The 12,435-nt window shown below is 39.5% G+C and overlaps 1 protein-coding gene across 3 annotated transcripts in view; it reads right to left on the reverse strand.

The window, feature by feature from the left end:
• Positions 1-12,415, reverse strand: part of DNAJC7 (DnaJ heat shock protein family (Hsp40) member C7) — a 30,838-nt gene extending 18,423 nt beyond the window's left edge. For 2 of the 3 annotated variants that reach the window (XM_074261551.1, XM_074261553.1), the window contains exon 1: positions 12,005-12,415. In XM_074261551.1, coding sequence (XP_074117652.1) covers positions 12,005-12,318 — 314 coding nt within the window. In that variant the 5' untranslated portion in view covers positions 12,319-12,415. Of the gene's footprint in view, positions 1-8,243; positions 8,449-12,004 lie in introns of those variants that run through there. The other variant, XM_074261552.1, reaches the window with a different exon arrangement.
• Between the last annotated feature and the right edge of the window lie 20 nt (positions 12,416-12,435).

Raw genomic sequence — 12,435 nt, forward strand, 5'->3', positions numbered from 1 at the left:
CTCATTTTTAATTTTCCCACCAAATACACATTCAGCTTTAGCTTGACCCGGCATCACAAGAAAGTAATAAATCTTCTGAATCCAGCATGGCAACAGTAAGACCTGTATACACTGTATAATATGCTGTACCAAAAGATCAAATCCATTTAAGTCATGACTTAAGAGACCAGGAAAGTAATTTTTAAATTTTTTTTTTTAAATTCTGAATTTAGTGGACACCAAAATAAAACAAAATTTTCATATATTAAACAGAATAGTGACTATGAAAATGCTCTATTACAGCTTAATTTTTTTAAATTAAAAATTCAACATGTTATTCTCAAAGTTATCCTCCTATGTGGTCTCCTGTTTTTGCTATGTTTTTCCACTTTTCTGTGCATATTTAAAAAGATGTTTCAATGTCCCTTTTTGCAACTCTGCTAGCTACTTTTCTCCACACTGAATAAAAATCTTTATGAAAATATTCAAGCAAAACAAATCCATACATTTGCCATGTTCCAAAATATGTGCCTCTGATTATGTACAATGAATCCATTACTCTTCTGTCAGGAGATGGGCAAGCACCTTTCCTCAACAGATCTTTAGAGTTGATGATGGTCACAGCATTAATCAATGTTCTTAAGCCTTTAAAGTTTGTTTTTCTTTACAGTGATAACTGTATATAACTGTTCTTCTGATTCTGCTTACTTTACTGGACATCAGTTCATACAAGTCTTTCCAAGTTTCTCAGAAACTATGTCTGACATCATTTCTTTTAGCACAATAATATTCCATTACATCTATCACAATTTGTTCAGTCATTCCGAATCAATGAACACCTCCCCCTTTGTTTCCAGTTCTTTGTTACAACAAAAAAAGTGCATCTATAAATGTTTCCTTCTTTGATTTTTTTTTTTGGCGTGTAGGCCTAAAAGTGATATCCCCGGGTCAAAAGACATTCTCAGCTTAATGTCCCTGGGGGTAGCGTTGCAAACTGATGTCCAGAATAATCAGACCAATTCATGGTTTTAAATTTTCCTGTTTTTAAAAGCTTTATTAACATCTTGTTTTAGTATCAGTCATTTTCAGATACATTTCCCTCCATCCAATTAATTTTCCAACAAAAAAAAAGTTAAGTAAAATTGATTACACTTGACAATGTATGTTCACAAATATAATGTGAACTTGGTCATAGGTTCCACCCTGAGTGGTTTCACATCTTTGATTCTCATAGTAGTTCATTTTTATATAGATACTAAGGTTAACAATGTACTTTCCCCACAATAACCCTATGAAGTAAGGTGGTATAAGTATTTTGTCCATTTTGCAGATGAAGAAAACTCTCAATGAGGTAATTTGCTTGGAGTCAGCTTATTTCAAATGCAGGCTCTAACAACAGATTTCTGACAGTAAATTAGGCATTCTATTTGGTATCACTATCCCTATTTGAAAGATGAAATAATTGAGGCACAGGGATTTGCTAGTAGTGACAGAGCTAGGACCATAACCCAAGTCTCCTGATTTCCAGTTCTGTGTTCCACTGGACTCTACACCTTAAAAGAAAGCATCTTCCCCAAGCACATAAAATTACTTCAGGCAGAAAATGAAACAAGGTTTTGGTGTTCCTTCCTAGAGTAACAGTAGAAAGAGACTGAACTTCAAAGTTAGGTCACCTAACCAGGTAGAAAATAAACTACCTCCAACACCCAATCTAATATCCAACAGTGAATAATTAAATTCAGAGGTATTTGTTCTCTTTGTTGTTTATGACTAAGAAGATCAATCAATGGGTTGGCACTGGGAAAGATTGGCAGGCACCACTGAGGAATTCCTTTGGAACCTGACCTACCTCTTAACCAAGGAAGATCAAAAGATCAAACCCCACAATTTAAGCTATGCAAAATAAAAACAAAAAGCTTTGGTATGAGTAAAATAAATGAAGACCCAAGGAGAGAAAGGGTGTAGTGGAAAAATATACGAATTGAATTTCCTTACAAATTTGATAACCAAACTACAGGGCTCTGACACAACAACTATTTCCTAATAGTGAGTGATTAAAAGATGTGAACAGTTAAAAAAAAATTATAAATGACATGAAAATATTCTCCAAATTACCATCTACAAGAGAAATTAAAAATGAAAGCAGCTCAGAGTTGTAGGCAGAGGTGTAGGATTTTTGAAGCAGAATATTTTATACTATGTCTGGTATGAGCTCTCTATTAAATGTTTTTGCTTAACTTTCTTTTTGTTACAAGGAAAGACTAAATCTGGAGGGGGATAAGATGAAAAATGACTATGGTGTAAAAACCAAAGACATTCATAGTAGATATTTTTGTTTTTAAAAGAAAAAAAATTTTAAAACAAACTTTCACCTCACATCATGCACATTATAAAAGGTTGCCAAAGCTGGGAATTTAAAGGCATACTGATAAACTACTTTCATATTTCAATTTTAAATTTTTCAAGAAAATTAAGAAAACTGCTCATACTTTCAAGCTAGCATTTCTACTACCAGAAGTCAAAGATAGAAATAAAGATCTAATAATATACATGAAAATATTCACAGAATCACTCTATGAGGATAAAGAATTGGAAATAAATGACCATCAACTAGAGAATATATGAAAAACTCATTTTTCTCTTATGGGATAATGAGTAAGATGCAATATTGCTACAAATGAGGAATTCAGAGTAACGTAAGACTTGTATGAACTGATAATGAAATTAGCCAAACCAAGAACAAAACAAGTAATAACCACAATATAAATGAACAGATAACTAAAAGAAAAATCAGTGGTTTGAAAAGATAATGAAGCATGGTTCCTCAATGATGGCAGAGGTGTAGGGTTTTTGAAGCAGAATATTTTATACAAGGTCTGGTGTGAGCTCTCTATTATATGTTTTTGCTTAACTGTTTCTTTGTTACAAGGAAGGACTCAAATGAAAAATGACTATGGTGTAAAGACTAAAGACATTCATATAATATATTTTTGTTTTTAAAAGAAACTATACCTCATTTTTTATTTCATAATTTTTAAATTTCGTAAGATCATGGGATTCAGAACTAGATGAGACCTTTGAGATTATCTAGTCCAATTCTCTCCTTTTACCTAGGAAGGGAGGCTAAAGCCCAGATGGGTTAAATGACTTGCCCCAAGTTCATTCAACTCCATTGAGCCAGTAACTATATGAAGAGCATTATATTATGTACAAATTATTTATCCAGTCTAGATATCAGTTGTTAACACACCATTCTATTTTATAGTTAAAAGTACAGTAATTTATAATTATACTGCTGAGTTTCTTCTCCCATTTTAGGAATCATTACTGTTAATAACTAACATTTACACAAAGATTGTCAAGGGAATAATTTATTATCTTCAAGCCTTAAAGGTCCAATATCTGCAGTAGGAACATGTGTTGGTAGATACTTTGTGACTGCCACAATTTATCCCATGTTTGATGTGTCTGTGTCTCTATCCTTTGTGAATGTGAAGACTGCTTACTCTTAGAAAACACACACATATGGAGTCCTATACCTTACTTTAGACTTTAGATGGAGTCTTCCTTCCACTAACTATGGTTGCTGAAATCCTCCCAAAAACTGAAACTTCACTGATATACAATCCTCTGGATCAAAAGTCCAGAGGATTATTTTCTTGGCAGTGGTTGATCATCTAGGATGGGAGCTCAGCTAGCCTCAAGTTAGGATACATTAGTTCATTGATCATTTGTTTTTTTCCTATATATTTATGCATCTCATTATTTGTATGTTCCTTTTTTCCTGCCTCCAAATATGATGATTAATAATGTTTATCGTAGCCTGAAATAAAGGGATCTTCAGCTATACTTTGATTTCCGAGGCCTAGACAACCAGTTTTTACATATTTTTTTCACATTCCTTTTTTTTTTTTTTAACGGCCATAAAATCAATCATTTAATTGAAGCTATATATATTTTTTAAAAGGATGAGGTAGTACATTTGATAAAATTATAATTAGGGATAGCTATCAAGCATTTCACATTCCTTTTTGAACAGAAATAAGGGAGCAAACATTCCAATCCAATACTTACACTTCTATTCTGGCTTAGCCAACTACTGCTTTAGGATCTCTGAAAACTTAGAACTTGAGAAAACTTAGAAATTGAGGAGTTATCACTATCCAGTAAGAAATGAAGTTTATTGTATATTTAAAGGAGAAATTGGAGAGCTACTCTTTGTACTATGACATCTAATTAACTAACCTGAGAAATAGTCAATTGTGGCTCAAAGGAGCCCATCTACAGATCAAAAGCCTAAAATTACCTAAAAGGGCCCAGAAAGGCAGCACCTTTGTTTGGTCTTTGGAACTTCAGCTAAAAAAATAACTTCAACTGCCAGTAAAGAATATCTGTACTAGAATATATTCCAGGAACAGAGTCAGCCATTGGCTTAATAATCACACATTCAGGGAACAATTGCTATTAAATCTTGGTGAAAGAAATCAGAAAAGTCTGAATGTGGTTATTTTGTTTCCCATTCCCCACAAAATCAGCATCAAATACTGAAATCAAACTAGGGTTGATAGTCTTAAGTTAATTTGTACATCTGCAACCAAGGTCAAATAAAAACATGAAAAAATCCTTACTTCACATTACAACATACCCTATTACATCTACAAAATATTTCATTTTCTTTCAAAATACTTTTAGGTTAGAATATTTCAAAAAAAATATTCTTTGTCATAGGTCAACTAAACCTATCTATTACCATTTAAAGAGGTATCTGGCAATTTTAATTAGAACATTAATGCAGGATTCTTTATTTGGTAGGGTTCCTGACAGTGCTGAAGTGTCTCACTGAAATCATATGAATAGTTAAAATTATATCCAACAGTCAAATTTATATTTTACAAAGTATTGTCTACACAATAACTCCTATGAGGCAAGTACTACTATGAATAATGATCTTTCCTTCTCTTAATTATATCCTATTTATCTTGCATTTAATAACTTGTTTACACATATTTGTTTGTTTCTCTCATTGGATTGTGAGTTCCTTGAAGTCAGGGACTAGATTTTTCATCTTATATCCCAAACACTTAGCTCAATGCTTGGAACACTTGTAGGCATTTAATAAATGTTTACTATCATAATACTCATTTTAGAGATGAGAAACTAAGGCTCAAAAAGGTCAGCATGCAGCACAAATTCACAAAGCTAATAAAACAATCAGAATCCAAACTCATAGGTTACTAAAGAAATCTGTATTTATTTGTGCTTGTCTAGCTTAAGATTTATTCTATTCTGGTACCCTCAAAATAATAGGGCAAACCTCTTTGTAGTGGCCAGAAATTGGAAACTGAGTGGATGCCCATCAATTGGAGAATGGCCGAATAAACTGTGGTATATGAATATTATGGAATATTATTGTTCTGTAAGAAATGACCAGTAGGATGATTTCAGAAAGGCCTAGAGAGACTTACATTAACTGATGCTGAGTGAAATGAGCAGAACCAGGAGATCATTATATACTTCAACAACAAAACGATGGACGAGGCCCTCTTCAACAATGAGGTGAACCAAATCAGTTCCAACAGAGCAGTAATGAACTGAACCAGCTATACCCAGCAAAAGAACTCTGGGAGATGACTATGAACCATTACATTGAATTCCCAATCCCTCTATTTTTGTCTGCATTTTTTATTTCCTTCACAGGCTAATTGTATACTATTTCAAAGCCTGATTCTTTTTGTACAGCAAAATAACTGTTTGGACATGTATACATATATTGTACTTAACTTATACTTTAACATTTAACATGTATTGATCAACCTGCCATCTGGGGGAGGGGGTGGGAGGAAGGAGGGGAAAAGTTGGAGCAAAAGGTTTTGCAATTGTCAATGCTGAAAAATAACCTATGTATATATCTTGTAAATAAAAACCTATTAAAAAATAATAATAGGGCAAGAAAAAAATAATAGGGAAATTTCAATTTCTTTTTTGGAACCATGATATGTGGCCTTTTTCTTTTGAGTGTCTAGAAAAAGACAACACTCTCTTTATTCAAAGACATTGGTTTTAATATATTAAAAAGTTCCTTTCTTTTGATATCATTAGTAATTGTTCCAATTAGAACAGATGTGGAAGCTTGAATGAGTTAATTTTACATTTTATCACTGATATATCTCCCTCACTGCTACTTGAGAAGCTAAGGGGGTGGGGGGGAGCTTGGCTGAAAAAGATTAAGCCTAAGTGGTGTTTTTAGGTTTTTTTTCTTCAGGGAATATTAGAATAGCAAGAAAGTGAGTAAATGCATTTTTCCTCCACCAGTGAATATTTTTTAATAAGGACAGTATCAAATAAAGGAAAAATAATAACACTGAAGACAATAATGGTAGCAGAGGTGTTTTATATATTCCTAATTCTTATAAACAGCACTTCCAAACAGTTGTTATTTTATAACTTTTTGTTATGTTCCATTCCTAAAAATGTTCCTTTAAGTCATATTTACTCTTAACAAAATTCTCAAACCTTTGAAAATTTATGGGATCTAATAATGGACAGAAATAACTACACCCAGAGAAGGAACACTGGGAAGTGAATGTAAATTGTTAGCACTACTGTCTATCTACCCAGGTTACTTATACCTTTGGAATCTAATACTTAATGTGCAACAGGAAAATGGTATTTACACACATATATTGTATCTAGGTTTTATTGTAACACATGTAAAATGTATGGGATTGCCTGTCATTGGAGGGGAGGGGGAGTGGAGGATAATTTGGAAAAATGAATACAAGGGATAATATTTTTTTAAAAATTACTCATGCATATATACTGTGAAAAAAATTCTAAATAAAAAAAATGAATAAAATTTATGGGATCTTGGATGATATTAAAGTAAAAATTTCAATTCCATAGCCCAAGTCTTCTATCCTTAAAAACTCAGTAAAGAGGTTATTGTTCCAGGTTCTACTCTAAGGCTTGTCAATGACTTACATCTTAGCATTATTAAGTCACATCCTTGTCACAACTCTGGTCTTTCATAAATCTAGGAGAGTCATATTAGTGATCCTGGAGGTGCTAACAGACATTGGAGACTTTAAATGACTTAGGTTCTAATCTCCTGTTATTATACAAAGTGTCTGCATATGAATATAAAAACTCGAGGATGGACAGAAGGTTAGGGAGATAGAGAAAGGAATGGGAAAGGAAAAGTATCCTAGAGTTCTACTTTAGGCACTTACAAAAAAAGAAAGGATATTTATGTTTGGAAGTAGGAAGTAGTCACTGGGCAAGAAGACCCTCTAACCTCTATAATTAATCAAGTGATTGTTGTTTTTCTCAGACAGCAGTCTCAATAGAGCTCACAAAAGGAACCAATGCCGCAAAGAAGAGGAGCTAGGGACAAATCATACTGGACAGCAGCACTCTCTACTGTTTGTGGGAAGGAGAACACTTATAGCAAGTTGCTCAAATTAATTAGCTCAGTTGATTAAATAAAAGCAAACTGGCTTCTTCCCCAGTCTCCAAAGAAGCCCTGCTGCTGTTTAAGCAGACAGGTACAACACAAAAACTCTGAGCATTCTAACATTTCTTAATTAGAATACATCCTGAGAGGTGAGGCAGGCTACAGGCTTAAGAGGGAGTAAAGGCGAAAGTCCCTGGTCATGAGAACACAATTTTTGGTGAATTTCACAATTCTTCTAACGCCAACCTGAAGGCAGAAACACTCTGCTTCACTGATGTTCCCAAGAACCACAGGCCCTCTATAGGTCAAAAAGACTGACTGGCATTTCAAACACCATGTCCATGCCTCATTCTCACCCAGAATCAGGATAAGCTCAATGTTTTCTGAGAAAAAGGAAGACATGATAGACAGAAACAGCAGAAACAGAACCTGCCAGGGCTGATGACTACCAGAGAAGGCTGTCTGACCCAAGAGTTTGAGCTGGTCTTCTTTGTTTCTCATGTTTAATCACAGATCTAACCCTATGTTCTCTCTTGGGACTAGGAGGGACAGTTATCCTCTTTGACAGTTTGACTAAAACTGCCAATTATAGGAGCAATCAGATGGCAATAAGCTTCAACTCCCAGAACTCTATTAGGTAAAGTCATCCAGACACCCCATTATGATGTGATGAACTAGGAAAAAAAACATTTTGACCTACTTAGGGTATAAAAGATATCCAAAAAATGACAAGGCCAGTGGAAAAACTACATAGGTCAATAGTCTCTGAACCTGCCTCTTTTGTTTAGACTCTTATAATTTAAAAGAATACCTGGAATGACCTCTAAGTAACTTCCACATCATTCAGCACTGGAGAAGGGGGCCAAACATTAGGAGGACAAAGGAGAAATATGCTCTCAGGGGTACCCTGCACCAAGCAACAGGGCCACTGGGCAGCTGACCATTATTGTCCAAAACAAAGTCCAGGAACAGGAAAACCAGCTGGCTCCCCAAGTGCCCAGTACTCAGATCTACTTTTAAAAAAACGGTCCCTTCTATGAATAAACTGGTTTCTGATTGGTCAGAACACACAATAGGGTTGGGCTTTAAGCCAATCGGAGTGCTGCTGGTTGGAATGAATCTGAGCAACTGCCAGTCAACTGGCCCAACATTCATCAAAAATTATTTGATTTATCCTATATAAGGGTCAAAGACTTATATGATGTAGAAAGGGAAAAGGGGAAAGACCTTCAGTTTGTATTTTATTTATTTATTTTTTTAAATTCTAATCCTTTTCAGCAATTCTGGAACTTTAAAGTAGGTATGCTTGAGTAATTTGTTGCTATTAAGGGTTTAGGACTCCTAGCTCATCCCTCCCTCCCTACAAATCTCACTGATGATCTAGCTTTTATTCACTTCTCTTTAATCCCCAACTCACCACAGAGACAAACAGAAGTGAAATCTGGTAATACTCTTAAGAAATATATATTCTTGGGGGTATGTATGTGTCAACATCCTATCTAAACCAGGCATGAGAAATTTTCAGTTACTCCATAGCAATATACTGAATAGCAGTATATTTTTATATATGGATGTGCATACACATGTAGATACACACTAGATTGCTCCTGTTCAATGTATTGCTATGGAATGAATCAAAGCCTGTATTTGAGGCAAGTAAATGATTCATTTGCTCCAAGTCAGTGGTGGCGGTCCTTCCTTCTTGAAAAGAATCATGACATCTGGGAGGTGACACCATGACATGGCAAGTGAACTGGACTGAAATGAGGGAGGACTGGGCAAAATTACCGGCCTCACTTTCTCCTCCAGAGCCGTCTGGGTCCAGCGGAAAGACACAGGTTAAGATGACTGGAGCAGGCCCTGGATGAAGGGGAAGTCCTTGATCTTTTTAAGCTAAGGTCTTTAACAGGATGAAGTTTGATTGAGGATATGTCCAATTGAGGCTGTGTTCATTCAGTGAATGGACACTAGGTAAGAATTGAAGCAAAGAATAGCTGCTTTTACCTAGTCAAATCTGAGAGGAGACCTTCAGGATTTCTGACCAAAACAGAAATTGCTATTTATATTTGATCTGAATCAATCAGAATCCAAACAACCACCACCTGGGGTTTGCCTGAGACCTACAGGTAGCCAATCAATGACAGCCAGTGATTTAGGTTTAAGGAATTGTCCTTAAGAAAAAAATCTACCCAATAAACTCCAAGATATCCTGGGAGGGGTTTCAGCAATCAGAAAAAAAAAAAAAAATTACATTCCTTTGGGCAGAGCACTGGCAGGTAAGGATATGATGCCTTATGTACAAAGAAAGAGCTTTGTTGCCCAATTTCTGGTTCAATTGGATTCCCAATGGGGCAGCTCTACTCACAGAGGTTGTTGTTTAGTCCTTTGTTCTTGAAGAGACTTAGTGAACCAAATCCAGGTATCCTGATCTTAAGTATATCCCTCCTCATTTCTCCCTGGCTTAGGATCACAGACAGCATCATAGATTTGGAACTGGAAGAGACTCTAGAGGTCCTGTAGATACAACTCCATTATTCTACAGTTAAAGAAGCTGTTTAAAGGAGCACTTACTTTCAGATGTGTGCAATTCTCTAATAAGGAAAAGAATGAACAGCTCAAAGCCCAAACTTATCCTTGTAATACATATAGAAGCCAATCTGCTTGCAAAGCCCTGGAGTCCTCAAACAAGAGCTTTGCTGCTTTAACAGAGGGATGTTAGCATCGGTAGTCCACTCAGTCATGAAGACAATACTTGGATTTTATGGGAAAATATGAATCAAGGAGTATGAGCCGCTGGAATTTTAAGCTACATAGCAGCTTAGGAAGCTGAAGCTTTTCTACGGGCAAGAGTAATCAAAAGTCTCTCTGCATAGAATCTAGGTCCATTTTGTATCAGATATTGTACTTTAGGACTAAAAGAGCTTTCATTTCAGCTTTAAAAAACAAACAAACAAACAAACCCACTGCCAAAGGGGCAGAGCACAAAATAAGTACTTTCATTTTCCCTTGGAGCCACCCAGCTAAGAAAAGGAAACCCGTTTCAAACAAGACAACTACTGCCGCCTAGATACCAGAGAGATCTAGAAAACTCTTACTTTGCCCCCTGCCGGGACAATGACAGTTCAGCAACAGCAGTGACAGGTGGCGATGATGAAAAAGATAATATTTTCCTCGAGCCTAAAAAGTGCCTGGCCCCAATGGACATAAATGTACAGAGCTTCACAAAATTAGCTCAAATGACCTGTTTCCTACTTCGTTCCCAGGTGAACTGACGCTGGACCTGGAACTGTTCACTCCAGAGCTTGGCTAGCCAAGTCATGGAGAGAGAGTTTCTAAGGGCCCTAAGTGGGGGATATGGGAGAATGGGTGACTGGGGGGGATGGAAGGGGGAGCCAACTGGTGCACTACAAAGACAACCCGGGCTGTAGAATTCTTCGTCCCCACTTCATTTTCAGCACTAAATCTCCAAACTTAAAGCTTTTGCTCGAGGGGACTTAATGAGATTTAGTTTTTAACCTCGGAAGGGAGAGCCGTTCTATCGAGAAACAAAACCGGGCTGTGGCTAGAAGGCAGACCTAGGGCTTCCCAATTTGCAATTCCCCAATAGAACAAATCCCTTTTGTTCTAGTTCCTCCACTAATCGGAGGACAAAAGTTTACAGCAACACCCACAAGGCTGGGTGGATCCCTTCAGTCAGACCCGGAGTAAACCTCGGGATGTTTCTGCTTTCCCGTCCCACCAAACAAACCTGGGGCTGGGGGAGGGTGCAGGAAGGGGACCCCACGGGGATGTGCCGGAGCCCAGCCAGCATCCCCCAGTCCCCCGATCCTATTTATGCCTCAAAAATGGGGCCACGGCTAAGGACCGCGCAGAGGGAAAGAAAATGAACAGCGTGAAACAGTATGGACAGAATCCGGGTCTTTTCAGGAACCCTCTCACTGGATGCGGAGGCCTGGGCCGGGGCCTCGGCCATCTCAGCTCCCGGAGCCAGAGTCCCGCGCGGGCTGGCCTCGGGGCTCGCTCCCCGGACATTTGTGGAGGGGGGCAAAGAGGAAAAGGACCCTCTCCCCAGCGATCTCCGAGCCCACGGGGGTGGGGGATGGAGATGGAGCAGCCTGGCTCCGAGCTGGCTAGGAAGAGCAGGTACGCCAGGCTGCTGACAGGCTGGCCAACGGGAGGGGATCCTCCCCCGAGCCCGCTCCTCTGGGGAGGAGGACGCTAAGACCCAGAGAGACCCAGGGGCTCGCCCAAGGTCACACTGCAATAGCGGCGGGGCCCGACTGTGACTGCGGCTCCAGGGGCTCTAAGTTCCCCCTCCCCCGACCCTTTCTAACAACTCTGGCCGGGGGTCAGGCCCGAGGCGGGGCTCGGTGGGGGGGACTGCCGGGAGGGGGAGTCACGGCGGCTGCGATCATCGCTTCCGCGCTCCCCTCCCCGGTCCCGGGGGGCTCCAGCCCGGCACGGGGACAGGCCCCAGTCGGGCTTGGGGGGCGGAAAGGTGGCGGTCTCCCCACCCCAGTAGCCAGGGCCCACTCCCGCCCTCTCCCCGGGCTCTACCGGCGCCTCACTTACCTTCGGGTTTCCTCGTCATCCGGCAGTTCAGTATCGGGATCGGCAGCCGCCGCCGCCGCCGCCATTACCACATCGCACTCCGCGGCCGCCGCCATCTTACCGCCAGGACTAGGGAGCCGGGTGGGGGGCGGGGGATAAAGAGCACTTCCGGGCTCAGGAGCAACGAGCGGCGCCGTCGCGGCGGCCGGGGCGCGCCCAGAGGGACTATCTCGGGCACGCCGCCCGGTGGGAGGCCGCGCTGGCTGCCATAGCGGCGCCGGGCCCCTTCTGGGTGCAGGGATCACAGTGCGGGCCCAGAGGCGGCCCCGGCTCATCGGGGGTGCCAGCTTGGAAGAGTGTGCGGGGGCACGGAGGGGGACTCCGTGCCTGTAGCCGGCGCGGCCGCGCGCTGGCCCTGGAGACCCGGCTTGGTCTCAGGGTTCCGAGGGCCC

This window comes from Sminthopsis crassicaudata, chromosome 4 (genome assembly GCF_048593235.1).
Source record: "Sminthopsis crassicaudata isolate SCR6 chromosome 4, ASM4859323v1, whole genome shotgun sequence".
Taxonomy (NCBI): domain Eukaryota; kingdom Metazoa; phylum Chordata; class Mammalia; order Dasyuromorphia; family Dasyuridae; genus Sminthopsis; species Sminthopsis crassicaudata.